Source organism: Egretta garzetta, unplaced genomic scaffold (assembly GCF_000687185.1).
Source record: "Egretta garzetta isolate BGI_Z169 unplaced genomic scaffold, ASM68718v1 scaffold441, whole genome shotgun sequence".
Taxonomy (NCBI): Eukaryota; Metazoa; Chordata; class Aves; order Pelecaniformes; family Ardeidae; genus Egretta; species Egretta garzetta.
Genome location: NW_009258757.1, coordinates 154,143 through 174,923, shown reverse-complemented (window position 1 = coordinate 174,923; position 20,781 = coordinate 154,143). Strand labels below are relative to the sequence as shown.

The following is a 20,781-nucleotide window of genomic DNA, read 5'->3' as shown; positions in this document are numbered from 1 at the left end:
TTCCAGTGACTCTATACCTGTTCTTCTGTTTCAGTACGGAGTATTGGATTCCTTTGTTCTCATCTCAGTACCTTTTCAGTAGTCTCTTAAAATAGCTGTAGTATTTTTTTTCTTTTCTTTCATACTGTGTCTAAAGCCTTTTATGAATGTTACGTCAGCTTTGTGTTAGGATGATAGCGCTGAAAATCGTGCTATGTGGTGTTAGGAAGATAAATCCCCAGGAGTGCAGTAATGTGGTATAGAGGGAAGTACCGATACACTAACTTATTCAATAATACTGTTCTCTCCTTACACCTCTCTTGGTTTTTAGCACTGAATCTGATTAATGGTCTGTCATTTTCAATGACATGTCAATTTTCACAGTTGATAAATGATTTCTGTTTGTTTAATCACCCCAGCAGTTTTGATAATGGTCCTTTGTTGTTGTTGTTTAGGATACAATGATAAATCTCACCCACTTGTTTTAACTTTGGATTAAAATTGCCATCTTAGCAAAGAACGGGTTGTACATAGTCGTGCGTTACCCATTAGATTTGCATGCATGAAATTCAGCATGCAGCCTCCAGGTGGGACAGTGATTGAACACACTTAATACACCTTTAAAAAAATTGTGCACGTTATCCCTCAAAATCTGGCCACTAAAAAAACCTGCACAACTGTGCATAAGATGGTGCTTTTGTGTCAAGTATAGCTGCTTTGATGGTTCTTAGGTTGCCAGACTTTATGAAAAATGTGAAGTCATTCTTATTAAAAGGTAATTCTCCTTTTCCACCCTTCCTCCACTCCTCCCACCACTCCTCCCACCACTGACCAGTATGCTGTGCCAGTACACTGCTTCTGTGGTACTGGGCTTCTCTTTTAACACCTGTACCTCCTGCCTGTATAACTCAAGGTGGCCAGACCTCACTCTTGAGTTTTGACTGGGAAGGCCTACCAGCAACAAGACGTGGGTTTGCAGTTGACTGGGTTTTTAAACCACCTCCCACATTTCCTGAGCTAGAGAAGAGAGAGAAAAGAGGAAAGCCGAGAGGAGCAAACCGATAACGAGAAATAAAAGGAGCAGCTATCCTCAGGTTCTTAGTGTCATCTTGTGTCCTTCTTTCTCACCTTGTGAAATCAATTGTGGCTTCTTTGTATTTTCTCCTACTCAAAAATCTCTCTCCTCCTGATAAGCACTTTGCTAATTAAATGCAGTAGGGTGACTAGGAAAGGGGGCAGTGAGGACGGTACCGTGGGGCGTTCGCCCAGACATCCTTGGAGAGCCAGAGTACCAATTGGCGAGACAGGTCTGCACTGGGGATGAAATTCCAGTGGCAAGATTTCAGATCATAAAATAAGTCAGTGTTGTATTTCAGTGGGACAGAGAAACTGTGTTTTTCCTTGTTCTATGTAACCCTGCTATGTGAAATACTTGGTTTGTGTTAATTTCTTTTAAGGGTTCAGAAGGTCAATACATCCACGTTTAAGTCTGGTGACGGCCACTTAAATCAGGATTTGGCTATAGCACAGTCTATCAGAATTTAGATGGGGCGCTTGCAAAAGCAGGTTACCCTTCTGGGATAGACGATGTTCTTTGCATTGTCAATGGATGGTTGTATAGTTGTCAAAAGCTGACTTATTAATAGATTCTAGTTTTGCTTTTAAAAATTGGACTAACTTTGCTGTAGACAGGAATTTGAAGGAAAATACCAAATATGCTGTAGAGTTTCAACAACACTCGTATATCCATTTGTGTATACAGAATTGTAATGTAAACCTTTACTTTTATGTTCATTCATTGTAGATGTTCTCTCCGGTCTCTTTTCTTTTATTTCCAAATAATTTGTTTCTGTTTTTCTCTTTCCTTTTCTTGCCTCTTTGTAAAGGAGTCAATCACTGTCAGCATAAAGTAAAGAAAGCTAGACGCTTTCTCCCTTTCGTCTTCTGTTCCCATGAGCCGCCGCCTAAGGGTACTGCACTGCTCTTTGTATAGGCTGCCTTATTAACCCAAAAGCTGAATATACTAATGCAGTTACTGTTGGTTTTTTTGTTTTTTTACTACTCTAGCCTCAGGTAAACAGAGTTCCAAGAATAATTTAATTAAATTTTGGCTACCCCTTTCCTCCGGTTGAATTGGATTTTCATGCAGTGTCACAAACTTGCTGGTCCCCATTTTCATGGGGAACTTAATTGTAAGCATTGTATTCTACATTGGCAAACATATTAATAATTTCATTTGTATAGCTGTGCAGACCCTGTATACCCATGGATGTTTTGGGTAATCTGTTTTTTACTTCATTCTTGGACCCCTGATACAGCATGCTTATGAATGAAATAGAATAGCAACAATAAGCATCAGCTAAGATCACTTTGAATTAAATATGGAATACAGCGATGCTTTTGGCTGCATACTGATTCAGTATTAAGTCTGGACCAGTTTGGCTTTGTTAGGGGTAAGAAGAATTGGAGTAATAGGTGCATTACTTTACAACAATAATGCTCCTTTTCCTTTTATTTATAAATAATGTCTAAAGTGCATCAGCTTGTGCTGTGGGTATTGGTGTGGAACAGGGCCGCTACCGTAAATGCGGAATACGGTGCTCGTTTGAACAGCTTCCCAGTAGAGTTGCTCTGTTTGCCACTCATTTAAATTTCAGCTTTGTATAACTGCAACATGCTCTGGATAATTAATACTTAGATGGTCCCATTTCTTACTTATGTCTTAGCGATAGCACAGGGGTGCATTTCCTTTGAAAGGGTGAACACCACCTCTAGTCATCCAAAGTCATAAGTGTGTGTGAGAAGTCAAATTGAACTGCCTCATCTGGCTGTAGGAGGTCTATTTTGTAGTGAAGTATTGACTTGAACTAGAAATTGGCGTTTCTTAACAATGCATTAAAATATTTCCACTTCCAAATCTAATTTTTGTGTAAATTTGTGTTTGAAAGTCATTAACTCTGTTTCATCGTACAAGCTTCTTAGAACATATCTTTGTCCCTTGGGTTTTAGGTGAGAAGTCTTAAATTCTGCTACTTTTCTGGTTTCTCTTGAGTCAGGTATATAATATAACTGCAGTCTGAATACTTTTGGATTACTCATGAATTTAATAGTATATTTTCCCCTCCCCCTTCTCTGTCCCTTCTCTCTTCCCCTCTGTTTTTCTCTTTCCTTGCATGCCACCTGGATCTGCAGATGAAATTAGTGGGGACGGTAATATGTTTTCTAGTCTGTGTGTTACTAACGTGCAATATGCAACTCTTATATCCATATACCACTTAATGCACATTTCAGTAATAAATTTTATACAGATTTTAGTATTAAAAAGCAGTCTGCCTTGGCCATGGCACAGCAAATGTTGTACTTTATGGGCTGTGCAACTAACGCTTTCTGCTAAACTGGAATTGAAAAAGGAAAAAAACTGTTTCAAACACACGGGGATGCGATATTGCATGCGTTTGCAATGAGAGTTCTGGCATGATGCAAAGAAGGTTTATAGGTTTGCAAGAGTGTCCATGCAGTTTGATTGAAATGGTTGTGGTTTTTTTGGTCAGTGGGTGAGATCAATGGATGTAAGGTGAGAAATGAGTCTGCTAAGTGATGCTTTAAAGGCTTGGTAGCATTAAAGCACTCTGTAGTCCGCTACTGCTCCTTGCATTAAAAGAAGCTGTACAAGATAGATTAATGTAGCTTGAATAGATGAAATATTAACAAGGTTTCAGCTACTCCAACTGCTAATTTTAAAGACAGATTTTAGTATTTTTCTTCAAAACTTTGAAACTTACTACAAAATACGTAACTTCTCCAGACTTTATAAACCTTTTTTTCTAGAAAATATTGACTCGCTAGCCTCTGAAAACAAGCTGGGTTTTGTTTGTATTTTTTTTGAAGAGGTTTTCAGCTATTTTTTTAAAGGATTCTGTCTGATGTTGAGAAAAATCAAACTGGTACTACTGCTGGTATATGTATCTTTATTCTTATAAGTAGGAGGTATTAAAAGTGCATAAAAAGCAGTATACAAAGGAAGGCGATAAGAAGAAATAGAGATAACATCTTGTGGCCTTCCTCTCAGTAAAATGTAAAGGAGGTGTATAACTTTTCATCTCCTTTCTCTTCTTCAGATATAAATCAAAGATAATACTACCCCAATTTTCATCCTTAAACATTAAAGCCTCAAAGGACATTTTTTTCTCTCCTAAATTCAGAAGTCGTATTTCAGATACTAACCCTATATGGCTTTTTATTGGCGCTTATATTTTATAAACTACAGGCTCTGATAAATGGGAAAAAAATAATGAAAAGAGAAATTTCAAACAGGTGGTTAAGATCATAGATTAGCTATTATGGATTTAATATCCTAGGATGGTTTTTTCCTACTGTTTAATAAGTGTATTCAGGTTTATTAAAGCTCAGATTGGCTCACTCACCTGTACCACCAACATCATATCTTTGTCCAAAAGCAACCTATTTGGTTTTCCGTCTAGAAGAATCTGGGGTTGACCAGCAGGTGCAACGGTTCAGTGCTGACTTTAAAATGTGCGAGAGCAGCAGGAACAAGCAATATTTTTAAATCTTAGTTTTTCTAGACTTAGCAAAGGCCTTGATGATAGAATGTCTCCTGGAATCGCTGCTTTGTTGTGCATGTGTAGCTCCTGAGACTGCTGTAGCACGCCCTTCTTTGTAAAGCAGCCTGCAAAGCCTTGCCCAGCTGAGTTTTGCTTTAGACTCCGCGTGGGTTCTGGAATATCTCTTAGCAAACATAGTCATAGTCTTAGCAGACTTTGTAGTAGTCTCATACTACATGACTCTAATTGTGGGGTAAAGACTGCATGTGAGAGAAGTCAGTTATCTCCATGGCAGAACACTTTGAGCACATCATTGTAAAATATTTGTTTAATGAACTGCATACAATTAATTTATTTGGATTAGCTACTGAAGACCCTTTTAGTTTCAGGATGGTATCAAAACCATGTAAAGTGCCCTTGCAGTGCTCTGATCACACTTTTATTATGAATTAACTTAATTTAAAATAGAGAGATGAACAAGCCAAGCCATTTATCACATTTTGTAAGCACTGTTCCATAGTCTAGTGTGACAAATGGTTTGGTTTTTTAAAGACCAGTGTGGCACCAGTTCTCATTTTCAAACTTTTGAAATTCTTCTCAAATATGTTTATAATATCTTTTCATTCAGTCCACTTTTTTACATAGATTGAGAATTTGCTGGTATCCTCAGAATACTAGCTTGTAACAATAGTTCATATATATCACAGCTAACAAAAGTTTAAAATGTCTCATCACAATATTACAGGGAAGAAGAGTGATTTATCCCCATCACACTGGTGTTACACTGATGATTTCTTTCAAACAGATGCTTATTTTTTAGATGAAACTGGGGCTTATTTTCTACCCAAAAAAAAATCAGTTTATAATGTAGAGAGGATAAAACATACCAAGAAAGAGATTGGAGTATGCTGCCTGTTTAGAATTGTGCACTGTCTTTATAATTAATTGAATTTTCATTAGAGGACTCTGTTTTGCTGTGTCCTAAATAGAAATTGCCAAGCAAAAATTAAAATGGCATAGAATTTCCTGATTCTGTTTTTACAACACACGGTATATTCCATAAGTAGTGCAAAGTTAGGATCATAAAACTACAGTTACTCACCGAAGTGTGTTGAACTTCAAGGGGTATAGGCAACCTGTGGTTGTTAAATACGCAGTTTGTATGAAAATTAATCCTCTTGTTTATGTATGTGTATAATATTTATGAGCCTTGCTCTGGTTTCAGAGTTGGCTCAAGTTGGTTGAACTGAGGGCTGATGCTAAAAGGGATCCATCCCATCCTTCTTTCCAGTCTCACTGTGGCTTTGTCCCATTCACTGTTCAGAAACCCTATCTCTAGAAAGAATGCCAGGGAGTTGTTGGGATATATGTATGCCCCAGGGCAGATGGGGAAGGGGGGGGTGTAAATCATGCCTTTCAGAGGCGGTCCAATATATGATCACCTGAAACCAACCATGAAAACTGCGTAACTGGATTTGAAATTATTCAATTTTGAGAACCTCTCTATGTATTTAAAGTCGGTGAGTAGAATTGAACAGACTTGCAGTGAAAAATTATCTCACTGTTGTGAACTGGTTTTGTAACCCCTGGAGAAATCTCTCTGACCTTTAGGAAATTACCTACGCACACTGGAAGTTCTTTAGAGCAAGAGAAGGACTTGCTTACAGGACTTGACAGCATTTAAAGCATTTTGAGAACAGATAATGTAGAAGTCATAAGTTTTAAACAGAAATAAGTTATCATTTTTTTCAGAAAATTTTGAGAAATGGTTGTTTTCAAACACTGTCCATGAGAAGAAAATTCAGACTAATGCAAGAAAAACAGGTGTAAGGCAAGAGTGTGACTTAAAAGATCTTTATGCTCTAGAAAGCTATTGAAAATAACTTACCTTGCAACACTGACGGTTGGTAGACACTGCCCTGGAACATCTTGACTGTCCTGCCTGTTTGACATAAAAAACTAGCAAACTGTTCTTCACACTTTATTGAAAGTAAAGCACTTTAATCCATTAATAATGTTTTCTCCTTACTGGAATTTGCTGTTAAAAAGAATTTCTTTTTAAGTCAACAGTTTAGATGGGTTTCAATTACAGATACTGAACTTTTTTGAATACAAATGTATCTTTCTTTTATTCCTTGTTCAATGCATCTATGTGACGTAGTATAATTGGCACTGAGGTCATTATCATACCATAAATTATGCATGAGCAAGTTTTATTCATGCTATTGTAAATGCGTCCCAGCAATGTTGAAGTTGGGGGTTGTGACATATCAGCCTTGACAAATTGGAGATGTTGTTCTGGAGAATTGTTTTCATCTGCTTTTCCCGAAACTCTTCAATTCCTCCCTTTACAGAGACAGATGACTATGCAGAGATTATAGATGAAGAAGATACGTATACAATGCCATCAAGTAAGTACGGTAGTTAACTGGGGAACTTTTCTATCCGAAAACTTCTTCGGTGTAGCAGGGACTGAATCTTAACGTTTCAGCCCTAAGTCATATGTGTGCAAAGAAAATATTCTTTATGATGTTTTGAAAACTCAGCGATTCAGTGTTTTGCACGTTCAGGTTTTGAAGAAAATAAAACCAAATTCTGTTTTACTGCTGTCAGTGACTTCACAGTGAAGTTCCTTTTATGTCTCAAAATGTAGATTTTTTTTTTTTTTTAGTTGTGATGCTGAATGCAACACTTAAAGAAAGAATGGATAAGATCTCTGTGATAAGAGCAAACAATTTGGAAGGCTTCTGTGTCTTGCTGTCTAACTGTATCTCACCCTTGCTCTATAACAGACTCACTGCTCTTGAATTCCGTGATAGAGGAAAGTCATCTGTACCACATGCAATTTTGTTAAAGATGAAAGACGTTAGGAACAAAAACAAAAATTCAAAGTTCTTCTCAGTCTTCATCTTTGAAGTAAAAAAAAAAACCGACGCATTAGCCACCACAAGGATTTTGTCTTATGACATATTTCAGTTATAATAGAATCTTAAACTGTCAAGGCTAATTTAACATGAGCAGTCTAGTAGTCTGATTTTAAAAATTTTGTCTGCGAAATTACAGTTGTGTTTTGGCAGCCAAGGTTCTCTATAACTAGACAATTCGTTGATACACAGACCTGCAAAAACATCAGGTTTGGTTAGTGTAAGAGGGGAGGATGGCCCTAAACTGGTACCATGTTCTGCTGAAGAACCGCGAATGTATGTAAGGATTTCTAGAGTTTACCATGTGGCAGGAATGTTCCATGATCATTTTAGTGTTTACAGCGTAGTTTCCACCACTGTGGAAAATATTTGAAAAACAAGAATATATGATGTTTTGAGAAACATATATATTTGAACATAAATATTTGAAAAGCAAGAATATATGTTTTCCAGAAATAAACAATGTGTTTCGAATGTCTTGCAGTAAGTCACTACAGGATTCTACTAAAATAATTGCAGGATCAGAAAGTACTGTGATAAATTATATCCTTTATTTTTTGTTAACATATTAATGTTATTTATATTTATTTTTTTTTCCGTAATATTTTAATTTAAATTCTTATGGAAGTAATTACTTGTGGGCCCAGCCCTGGATGATGCTGAACGCTTCAGTATGCCTTCAATTCAAAGCCCATGAGATGGGCTATTGAAGTGAAATTCCTTAAGTGCTTTGCTGGATTGAAGTGGACTCAAATGTTCAGCTCTCAAAGGGCTGAGTCAGTAAAGAGCCCAAGAACAGACCTGTGACTTCTGCTAATGTAAACTTAAAATTGCATCACTGTATTTCTTCATTTTTTAAAACAATGTTAAAAAATGTTTGTCCTTGCCTTGATTTTAAGAAACTATATCTAAGTAAGCATTTGATTTTTCTCTTAATTGCACTGCAGAAAGCTATGGAATAGATGAAGGTAACAGGAGACCCTTTACCCATCCCTGTATGCTTGCAATTTGGAATGATGTGGAATTTTTAAGTTTACTATTCACTTTCATTTAATAAACATTATTTATTTATAGTTAAACCAGTTAGCTTGGGATTTTAAAGAGGAAAATGCAGTACTTAAAAAAAAAAAGACATGAAAAAGGCATTTATCACTTTGTTCTCCAGCTCTAGATGACATTATTTCTGTAGTGTTAATGAAGTCAAAATCATCAGTCATGAAGTCCTAAGCTGGTTGATTATATTTTGCTTCTCTGAATAATACAAGTAGAGGTGAAAACATATACTGTATGTGCTTTTCTGCTATTCCTGAAATATTTTTCCATGTCTGCTAGAAATTAAATTGCAAATGAAGTAATTCAATTGCAATTGATTAAATGTTTTGCTGAAGTATTGAGCCATTTTATCAGTAGTATTCTCAGTCTATTAAACAACCAACTTAACAAAATTGCATAACGCCACAAAACATATCAGTTTTACTTCAATTACACATTGATAGATGTGTAGTGCACTCAAAACTTTGCTCTTTCATTTTATCTTTATTTGCCATGCACTTGTTTCTGTATTTTTTTCTTGCAGTTACCTCTTTAAAAATTCTCTGGGCTCATTTGATGGTTCCAAAATCTAAAATACCGCATAGTGGAGTTCTCTTAAACATATAAAGGGATGTGTGCTAAGGCTGTATTTAATATCATCAGTATAGCCCTAGGCTATTTGTGTTTTTTGTCTTTTACTAGGTATAATTAACAAAGGTTCAATTATGTCTATTGCATTGGAATAAATAATGCATAGTCGTTAATTTAGGAAATTAGATTTCAGAATTCCTTTTTCATTGCTTTGATTCAAACGTTTGTTTAAGAGGTTTCCACTGTGTGTATACAGCATTTGTGTAAGTTGGTGTGCAGCAAATGTTAATCTTAGCTATTCATACGTGAGACACTTGAGTGACTTACCTTGAGTTTCGTATCTTGTGGGTTATTTCTTTATCCTTCATCAGAAATTTGGTATTTTAAGTGCATTATATTCTTATAGCCAGAGATTATGAAATTCAAAGGGAGAGAATTGAACTGGGGCGCTGCATTGGTGAAGGACAATTTGGAGATGTACACCAAGGAGTTTACATGAGTCCGGTAAGCCTCACTTCTGAAACAAACAATAAAACCGTTCTAGTTAAACAATGAAAAGTAAATGTATTCCTTAGATGCCTTGGTCTGAGTCTTCCGGAACAAATAAAAATTGACTTTATAATTTATTTTTCAGAATAATCAGCACGTAGAGAATATTTCCCATGTTTCAGATAAATAGGAAACTAGCTTCAGAGTAGTTTCTCTGCTCCTATATCCCCATTTTTTAATAGATCAGGAAGGGAATCAAAAGAGCCAAGTAAATTATTCAGAACCATACCAAAGCCAGTGGCCAACTCAGAAGTCATTGCTTTTAACCCCAACCGTACCCTTTCTTCTTTATTTTGAGTGTGTCCAAGCATGGTAAGCGCACGTCCCTTTAGCCATGCTCCCTTATTGAGCGTTCAGTGCTTTAGAACCTTTTCCAAAATTTAAACCAGTATTTATGGTTAGTCAGCCTGCCTTGGGTTTAGGTTCAGCATTCAGTGCAGAGGCTGCTGACTGTGTTAAGAGAGATCTAACTTACATGCTGAAATACAGAGAAGAAATTTTAGTCCAGTATGCTGGAAGGGCAGTAGCCTGCAACAGATGGACAGTAATGGTAAACAAATGTGTCTGTCCTCCAGTGAGCATCTCACTACATCTCTCTTGAAGAAACTTGCATGTTTATAAAGTTACTACTTTTTCCTGAAAGAAAAGATAAAAAAAAAATCTTGGGCACTGATCCAAGCAAAACCCCAGTATACAAGGGTCACCTCAGTGATACCAGTGAGGTTGGTTTAGGCTGGTGCTTCTGTGTTTTTCTAGACTGCAGCCGTGAAGATTAAAATTGCCATTTAAATGGATGAAAAATGCACTTTGTGGAAAAAAAACAAGAGATGGCTGTAAAATTCTTTCATTTCAGCCAGTTTCAAGCTAATAAAATTAATCGTGAAAGTTTAAAATGGAGATTTATTTCTCATTTGAAGACATCAAGTGTCTGGATTTTCAATAGATGAAGTAATAACTCACACAGACAACAGTCTAGTTCTAACTTCAGAAATGGTATTTCCCAGAAACAGCTGGTTAGCGTCCTAGGCTCGGTGAGTTAAATAACTAAATTTTAATTCAACACTGAAGCAAGTGCATAAGGATAAATGTTATATATTGCAGGCAGATTTGAAGTCTGTTCTGATATCTTCATTTAGAAAAGTAGTTCTGATATATTTTGCGTTAAGAGAGATCCTTATTTTGGACAGGTTTAATCCTGTCCAAGTTAGCAGGAGTACTTGAGGAGTTGTGTTTCGCTGAACTTGGGGCACAGTGGATAAATCTAGTGCTCTGTAAAACCAATTAAAGACCCCTTTTCTTAGGGACTGTTGATTTGAAAATGCTGCCTGTGTTCTTTTTCTTGAATTGAAAAACAGATTTTTATATAATCATCCTGTACCTAGTATAGGCACTTTAAATGGCAACCTGCTGATTATTAAAAAAATTTACTATATTTAAGACACTTGAATATGTGATGTGAAAACAAAAAAGGTATTATCATTAAATATTAATGTACTAGTCACAGGGTGTAATTTAAACTTTTGGAGGAAATCTTAACAATATTATCTATTTTAAGATTAATTACAATAACATGATCGCATTTCCATCCTTACGTATATTCAGCTTGCATGCAAAAAAATAGGGAAGATTTCTGGCCTCTTGTTCTGCTAGCTCAAATTTGAATCTGAAAAATCTCATTTATCCCTGTTCATTGCACTTGCAAAGTTTTTATTCTAGTGACTGCGGCATCCACCTCTTCTCGAATGCTGCTTACTACTAGGTATTGCTGAAATACCCCAACCACTCTGTATTTATGGGATACTGAATGGAAAATGTATGTATACACATAGCATCCTACTGCTCGATGTAAGCAATTCAAATAAGACTGTCTTTAAAGGCGGACTTACTGTGGGATTAATGCAAAAGTGTAATTTAAAATAGTGTTGCTGCTCAGTACATAAACTGGTGCCAGTCTGATACATCCTTGCTGTTTTATCCGAAACAAAAACCTCATCAAAACCATGTTCATAGAATCATAGAATGTTTTGGGTTGGAAGGGACCCCTAGAGGTCATCAAGTCCAACCCCCCTGCAGTGAGCAGGGACACCTTTAACCAGATCAGGTTGCTCAGAGCCCCATCCAACCTGGTCTTGAATGTTTCCAGGGATGGGGCCTCCACTACCTCTCTGGGCAACCCGTTCTAGTGTTTTACCACCCTCTTCCAGTGTTTTACCACCCTCAGGCCTTTTTCTGTATTTATTCTGCAAAATGTCTGGCATCTTTGCTAGTTGCAGACACTGAAACTCTTCCTTTCATAGAATCATAGAATCATTTAGGTTGGAAAAGACCTTTAAGATCATCAAGTCCAACCATTAACCTAACCCTGCCATCCCACCACTAAACCGTGTCCCTGAGCACCACATCTGCCCATCTTTTAAATACCTCCAGGGATGAGGACTCAACCACTTCCCTGAGCAGCCTGTTCCAATGCTTGACTTTCTGTGAAGAAATTTTTCCTAACGTCCAATCGAAACCTGCCCTGGCCCAACTTGAGGCCATTTCCCGTCATCCTACTGCCCGTTACCAGGGAGAAGAGGCCGACCCCCACCTCGCTACAGCCTCCTGTCAGGTAGTTGTAGAGGGCGATGAGGTCTCCCCCTCAGCCTCCTCTTCTCCAGGCTGAACAACCCCAGCTCCCTCAGCTGCTCCTCCTAAGCCCTGTGCTCCAGACCCCTCACCAGCTTTGTTGCTCTCCTCTGGACATGCTCCAGCAACGCAACGTCTTTCTTGTAGTGAGGGGCCCAACACTGAATACAGCATTTGAGGGGCGGCCTCACCAGAGCCCAGTACATTCCCAAGCCTGTAGTGTTGTATGGGGTTGTTGTGACCAAAGTGCAGGACCCGTCCCTTGGCCTTATTGAACTTCATATAGTTGGCCTCAGCCCATTGATCCAGCCTGTCCAGATCCTTTCAACACTGATGTTGGTTATGAGATATTTCAATAACCCTGTCTGTAACACCAGGAGAGGGATTGGTCTGGCTGCCTCCAGGGGTGCTGATTGCTGAATCCTGACTTCAGAAGGGAATAAAATCATCTTCATTTACCACCAGTTTTTCAGTCAGTTCATGGCTGTGTTTATGTATTGGAGAAGGTTCTAATAAATACTTTCCTGCAAAGTCAACTTCAAGAGCTATGTTTTGAGTAACACAGAATATAGACATTTAAGCCTGGAAAATAGAAATATTATTCTAATTCTGATAATGTTTGTCTGTAAAAATCAATTTAAAATAGAGCAAGTTTGAGCAGACCTAGAACATAAGTCTGTGAATCTTCAGCTCTGACTGGCCTTAAAAACAACTTAAATACATCAACCCTGTAGCCTCTCAGGGAAAGGTTCATTTGTAATCTTCCCATTAAACAATGCACAATTCCCAATTTCCCAGTTGGAAGGGAGGTGTACTTAGTCCTTGAGCAGGCCTGTACCTAATGTAGGAGCTTAATTGTAAAACACTTGAGTTGCTTTCGACCCATTGAGAACTTGTATGAGTGCCATCTTCCGAGCACTGCCTGCTACTGTGGGGATACGCCATGTTGTAAAAATACTATTTTCTGAGTAAGTCGTGGCATTTTGAATACTGGTGAAGCTCGAACACCTAGAGCTTCTTTTCAGGAGAAAACCACTTGCAGCTTCTCTCTGCTGTCTGTAACTTATGGAAAGGGCATTTGTAAAACACACCAAAGCAAGAGGAGATGACAGACGTGGCCTGAACCCAGAGGCCTCCTTTGGGCTTTCTCAGTGCTTCTCGTTTTTCAGTATTCAGAGGATAAGCAATCAGATGGTAAAATCTGTTTCTGGTTTTGACTACATGTGTTCTGTTTACCTTGGTTTTAAGCCCTTGATAGACTTGAGTGTGAAGCTAATATGTAAAATCTTTATTTTACTCTCCTTTGTAGTTTGAGTTCAAATTTATAGCCAGTCTTTGCTCTGCAAGAGCCACAAGAAGTCCTTTATTTGGCTTCCCAGGTTGCTTGCTTGCATACGCCAGGTGTGGTTTTTAGGCATATATCTACTTGTTTCCTCTGCTTCTGCTAAGTATTGTCAAGAGTTTACCATCCTCAATAATGCAAAAAGTTTACAGAACTATTCAGTTAAATTTACTATCTTTCGTCGTAATTTTTGTAGGATTTAACATAGTTTAAAACAGATTAAATATTTCCTAGGTGTTTTAGATGTCTATGTTGCACACCAGTTGTCTTGATTATAATATTTTAAGATTGAATCTTTTCAAAATGTAATTTCTTAATTAAAGATATTTTTTATCTAGTATTTATATCTACTATTAACTATATCTAGTTGAAAGTAATTTTCTCTGAAGAAGTTTTGCTAGAATTTTAAAGGACTTTTTTGGTGGGCTTTATTTGGTGGGCTGTATTTCAGTTATTTCTTAATAATGTCTTTCAGGAAAATCCAGCTATGGCAGTTGCAATCAAAACATGTAAAAACTGCACCTCAGACAGCGTTAGAGAAAAATTCTTACAAGAAGCCTGTGAGTATTAAAATACTTATTTTGGGTTAGCTTCTGTAACTGGTCCTTGCAAAGGCTGCAGCTGTCTGCGCCAGAAACTTTTGATACTAATATAAATCTTTTATTAATGTATTGCATGACCTTTTCCTCTCCTGAAGTATGTGCCAGGAAGGCTGCTTTACGTCCTTGTGTTGCCCATGATTATACTTGGGTTCTTTGATTTTCTAAGTTGGATCAGTGATGTCTGACTCTTGTAAGGCTTCAGAACCAGTTTTGAAATTAGAGATCTGATCCTCTATTTCCTTCTTTCTCCTTAGTGAATTAAAAAAAAAAGCAACAACATATTCACTGTATTACTTCAGAAAGTCAGGTGGTTGTTAACAAAATTGCTAAATTGGTATGTCTAGGAGAGATCTGTTTTGAAAATTCAAAATTAAAAATAGGGATGGAATAATCCAGTTTTCTAAATAATTGCCCACAACTACTGCGTTCCCCAAACAGCACATTTGATACGTGGAGGAAAGCTTTTCATTGCGTACTAACGGACAACTTCTATAAGAATGTTGTAGTTACCGATTTCTCTACTGTTTGGTTTTGTAAGCAAATTAAGATATGTGACTTAAGCCTTAATTTTTGCCTATTATCCTCTGCTATTGTATAGCTGTAAATCTCATAAAAGTGTTGTATTATATCAATAAATTATTCGGTTATGGCCAGATGTTACAGTATACTTTTATTCACTATTCCTTTGTTCAAGGATTTTTTTCTAATCGTTCAGAAAATCTGTGTTTGTAGCTAATGGCTTCTTATTTTTGGATGACAGATTTTTCTTAAATTACTATAATTTTTTCCATTACATTTCTAGCTGTTGGAAAAGTAAATACCGTTGCTTATAGTAATAACTTGGCAGTCAAAGGTAGGCTGCTGTCTCTTAACAATGTAGAAAATAATTGCTCATTGAATGCTCCTTATTATGCTTTGAGCTTGACAGATTAGGAAATGCCAACGTAGTAGACAGATAAATAGTGCTTTTCAATTTTGATTTAATAGTTTTGCCATTTCTTCTTTCTTTTTTTAAAATTTTAATTCCCATCTGTTACCTTTCTCTTGTTTGCGTTCAGATTGCAAACTCTCTCAGAAGATAACTGCCTTCTGGTTTTTAAGAGCTCTCTTCAAAAGACCCAAATGCAACATCTGGAGAGGCAGAGTTGGTTATTTCACTGAATTAAGAAATTTATCTCCTAATATTTTAATTTTAGGAATATTAAAATATTTGGGGGTTTTAGTTGTTTGCTTGTGGAGTTTTCAATGCTGAAAAGATTTAGTGTTGATTCTTGCAAGGAGAAACACCTCAGCCTAAAATGTAGATTAAAAATTATTATTATTGTTGTTGTTGTTATTATTGCTATTGCTGCTACTATTGCTATTAATGCATTTGTATATGATAAAATACAAACCACCTGATTTGGGGAGATTTTTATTGATCTTCCACTGGCTTTGGTCAATTGCTCCTTTCTGCAAGTAGTTCATTCCTCTTACCTCTAGAAGCTGGATGGTGAAATGATATAACAACTCCACTTACATTTCTGAATTTGTAAGTTTGTCAGCTAACATTGATTGAATTAATTTCTGGGAAGTACTTTCCAAAGGTGGAGTATTTTATGTTTAAAACTGGTATAAAAGTATTTGTGTTAACTGCCTTTCCATTGCTTTGATAATAAAAACTATATTCCTGCTTCATTTTTGCATCAACGAAGCAACATTTCCATGTTATAAAACATTAGAAATTGCCTTGAATTAGATGAGCACAAGAGAACCCTAAAGCTAAATAATTGGGGTTTGTTTGGAATATACACTTTATTTACCGCGATTTTAATGCTAACATTGGGGTCAGACAAACTAGTTTAGCAATGCATACATTTTTGAGGCATCAGAAATAGCGTCCCTCTCTGAAAGTCCATTTACTTCAGAAGGGAAGAGGGGAGTTGAATGATTTAGGAATGTAGCTTCAATTCTGTGTAGTATATTAACAGTTGATATTGCCTATTTGACATTTCACCACATTATTTATTCATTTTTATTAATGCTGTAAGCTATGTCATGGATAGGGATGTTTTACTGATTCTTTTGCTGTATTATTCATAACACATTAATATTTTAAAGAATATGTTATCTTACATTTGCCCATACAAGTTTCTTTGCAGGAAAATATGTTATTGACCTATTATAACAAAAGGTCTTCTAAACAGTGTTGTCTGAGGATTTTTCTTAGGGTTTGTAGTGTTGCAAGATATGTTGGTTATACGGCTGCTGTGTACCAGCATACAGAAGTAAAATTCAGAGCTCATCAGAATAGGAATCCAAAAACATGCTCTGGTTTTAGCTTGTAATTAATTAAAAGCCCAAAGATAGTGGGTTTTATTCTTGCCTAATGTGTCCCTATGTGGACCCTTACACCCAGTTTGATGCCCTGAGAACTGAAAGAGCTGCCCAGACCCAAAGTTGCATGGAACTCCAGAACCTGGAAGTCCCCGTAGGGACCAAAGACAGAGGTGGATGTCATGGGTACAAGCATACCCAGCTAGAGAACCTCTTCAAGCAAGTGGCCATGTCACAAGAGGAGCTTAAGAACAGGCTGAGAGAGTTGGGGTGGTTCAGCCTGGAGAAGAGAAGGCTCTGGGGAGACCCTACAGTGGCCTTCCAGTACTTAAAGGGCGTTGACAGGAAAGATGGGGAAGGGACTCTTTATCTAGGAGTCTGATCATAGGACAAGGCATAATGGTTTTAAACTGAAAGAGAGCAGATCTAGATTAGATATTAGGAAGCAATTCTTTTACTGTGAGGGTGGTAAGACACTGGAAGAGTTTGCCCAGAGAAGCTGTGGATGTTCCCTCCCTGGAAGTGTTCAAGGCCAGGTTGGACGGGGCTTTGAGCAACCTGATCTAATAGAAGGTGTGCCTGCCCATGGCAGGGGCGGTGGAATGAGATGATCTTTAAGGTCCCTTCCAACACAAACCATTCTGTATTTCCATGACTTATATATAAAATATATTGTCACTGCTGACACTGAAAAGTTAATTAAGTCCATGGAAAATAAAATGAGATGTGAACATAATCATTAAATGAGATTTCTGTTTATGTCATAAACTGAAACGTTTTTTCCAGATACTAGACTGCACATACTGTTTTTTCCTTCCTCCTTTTCCAGTAGAAAGGCACAGGTTACTTGGTCATGCACTGGATCGATAGGTCGTTATATTAACTTACGTTATGTTCAACCAGGGCAGAAGAGCCAGAGCGCCTGACTTGACTTCCACCTTCCACAGCAGTTTACTTTTTGTGAGTGGAGAACATTACCACTAAAGCAAGCAGTGTTTCATACTGCCTGCAGAACATTAAATGGCCAGACATTGCTGCTTGCAAGCAGTTGTTTCAAGTCCTGCAGAATTGTGATTATACTTTCTGGTCATAGAATAAATGCTTCTTAGCTGACTTTTTTTTTTTATTTTAAAAAAAAAGTTCTATGTAACACACCGATTTGTTTCTTTTCCTTTTAGTAACAATGCGTCAGTTTGATCATCCTCACATTGTGAAGCTCATTGGAGTTATTACAGAAAATCCAGTTTGGATAATCATGGAGCTCTGTACCCTCGGAGAGGTATGAAAAATCCTTGTGTAACTTTGGTCTTCTCTCTTTTAGCTCACAGATACCTTTACAAAAGGCTGAAAAAATCACTTCTCGGTCCTAACGCAAAGGCCCTGTCCTCAAACGTGATATACTTGTTTGTAGAAATATGGACAGGAGTGACAGAATTTGACCTAACTCCTCCACTGAGGCAACTGCATCAGCTCATACCAACGTGATTTAGTCATAGTTTTCAGAGAACTTCAAGTGCTGTTCCAGGGTGAGAGCATGACCTGTGTCAAGATGATGATAATGCAAAATCATTTAAACAGCATTTGCAGACATACCTTCTAGAAGTGAAATTATGTGGGTACATCTTTTGTTCTTCCTGAGTAATACTGCATTTTCTCTTGGAACACTGAATTTCTTAGGTTTTTTTCCTGTACAGTCTCTGCAGCAGGGACCCTAGATAAGATGACTTTTCTCATTATTCTGTCTTTTGGATGAATGGCTTAAACAAAACTAGATCTAAGTTTTTGTAATTGATTTGTTGGAGCTATGTGTTTCTGAAAATGTGAGCTGAAACGATATTTCATACTGCATTGTAAGATAGTCATTGTAATTATCAAATGCATTATGTTGTCCAAGAAAAAAAAAAGGCAGAAAAACCTGTAGTGGAGAAGTAATTTTCTGTCAAAAAATGACAGATTTCCTTTTCAGTGCCCAAATCACTTTTCAAAACCTTGTTTTAATTTATAAGTAGACTCTAGTGCCACTTTCCATTAGGTACTAACTGCCTTATACTAGGAATATAGCTTATAAAAATTCTGTACTGATAGTGGCTACTCTAAGCTAAATCCAGTCATTTTAGCAAATGTAGATTAAAATGAATGCTTCCAAAACAATACTGAACTAATCAGTGTTCAGATTGGCCATGTACTGGTTTGTTCTGAAATTATTTAGACCAAAACAGCGCGCAGTTCTGAAGGGAAGAATGCATAAAAAACGTCCAGGAGTGCTTTACTCTGGAACAGCAGCAGTGTACGCTCTCAGTCTTCAAAAGGAGCCTGAAAGCAATGCACAGGGTTTTGGGGTTTGTTTGGTTGGGTTTTGGTTTTTTGGCATACAGTTTTCATGTAGAAAAACCTCCTGAATTTAACCCAGAGTCAAATTTCTTTATGGCAAGTGATTTTCTTTTCTCATCCAGTCTTAAGGATGCCCACTGATTCTCATGTAAACTTGACAACTTGAGATAAGCTGTGTTAAATTTGCAGGGTATTTTTGTGTCCTAACTTCTTCCCTTTTTTTTTTTCCCCTTCTTTGTGCAAAAAGTTGAGATCGTTTTTGCAAGTAAGAAAATACAGCTTGGATCTTGCCTCTCTGATACTCTATGCTTACCAGCTGAGCACAGCACTTGCCTACTTAGAGAGCAAAAGATTTGTACATAGGTAAGATTTTATACGTATGTATGTGTACGTGTGTATTTTTATATGTAACTGCTTGAAATTTTAGGGAATAGGGGGTGTCCTAGTTTTCCAGATTTTTGACTGGCAGTATTCTGGCTATCAGATACACTTGCTCAAGTGAAGACAAAATGCTTACAACACATAGTTGGAGTCTTTGAAGCCTTCTTTTTCTATTTCTTTTCCTTGACTTATGATGAATGTGTAGCAACTCCTAAAATCTGCTTACCTCCATGCCGAGTCTCCATACGTCATTTTTTCGGACGCTATCACCACAGTGACACCCTTTTCAAGGGTGACACCTGCTGGCCTACTCAGAGATTGACTCGGATATGGCACCAGATTTTAGTCAGAATAGATTTCAGCTGAGTTGTTGCTTTGTGGTTGCAATATTTTTTAAAGCTCTAATCTTCCAAATACAGAAAAACAAAACAAGGGGCAGCTTCTTAAGTAAAGAACAGGGAAAACAAAATATTCATAAAATACAAGTACTTGCTTAACCGGAAAGTAAACCTAAATTTCCTTCTAGGTGTGTTTTGAACTTTATTCCCTTGAATTTGGGTATGAGCTTTCTAAGGAGAAGAGACTGACTTTAGCCACTTACTGCATACAATTAAAAGTTCACAGCACTGCAGTTGTACCATTTCATTTTGAATTTGAGTGTTTTATTTGTGTTTAAATACCTAGGTTCAAATTCTATATATGTGTTGGATATACAATGGAACAGGTGACCCAGATAGGTAGTGAAGGCCCCATCCCTGGAAACATTCAAGACCAGGTTGGGCAGGGCTCTGAGCAACCTGATCTAGTTAGCAATGTCCCTGCTCACTGCAGGGGGGTTGGACTAGATGACCTCTAGGGGTCCCTTCCAACCCAAAACTTCCTATGATTCTATATTGTACATACAAACACATGTATATGTAAGTATTGGGTATGGATATATACATAGATATGTATATAAAAACATTGTAAATAAAAGGCCCTTACGATTGTTACAGATAGTTGAATTTTGGCCAAGTAGCTGTTTATTTTAACTCTAGCAATAAAATTTCAAAATACAACTTACGCATCCCAGAGTCCTGAGGGAATTGGCCAATGTAGTCGCCAAGCCCCTCTCCATGATATTTGAAAAGTCATGGCAGGCAGGTGAAGTCCCTGGTCATTGGAAAAAGGGAAACATTGTGCCCATTTTCAAAAAGGGTAGAAAGTAAGACCCCGGGAACTACCGACCTGTCAGCCTCACCTCTGTGCCTGGGAAGATCATGGAACAGATCCTCCTAGAAGCTATGCTAAGGCACATGGAGGCCAGGGAGGTAATTTGAGATAGCCAGCATGGCTTCACCAAGGGCAAGTCCTGCCTGACGAACCTAGTGGCTTTCTATGATGGAGTGACAGCATCAGTGGACAAGGGAAAACCAACAGACGTCATCTATCTGGACTTCTGCAAAGCCTTTGACACGGTCCCCCACAACATCCTTCTCTCTAAATTGGAGAGCTATGGATTTGATGGGTGGACTGTTCAGTGGATAAGGAACTGGCTGGATGGTCGC

General features: G+C 37.5%; 1 protein-coding gene across 4 annotated transcripts in view; it reads left to right on the top strand.

Moving 5' to 3' along the window:
• Positions 1-20,781, top strand: part of PTK2 (protein tyrosine kinase 2) — a 233,240-nt gene that overhangs the window by 171,397 nt on the left and 41,062 nt on the right. For all 4 annotated transcript variants that reach the window (XM_035888979.1, XM_035888978.1, XM_035888980.1 and 1 more), the window contains 5 exons: positions 6,896-6,952; positions 9,495-9,592; positions 14,080-14,164; positions 17,701-17,801; positions 19,101-19,216. In XM_035888979.1, the coding sequence (XP_035744872.1) occupies positions 6,896-6,952; positions 9,495-9,592; positions 14,080-14,164; positions 17,701-17,801; positions 19,101-19,216 (457 nt within the window). The remainder of the gene's footprint in view (positions 1-6,895; positions 6,953-9,494; positions 9,593-14,079; positions 14,165-17,700; positions 17,802-19,100; positions 19,217-20,781) is intronic.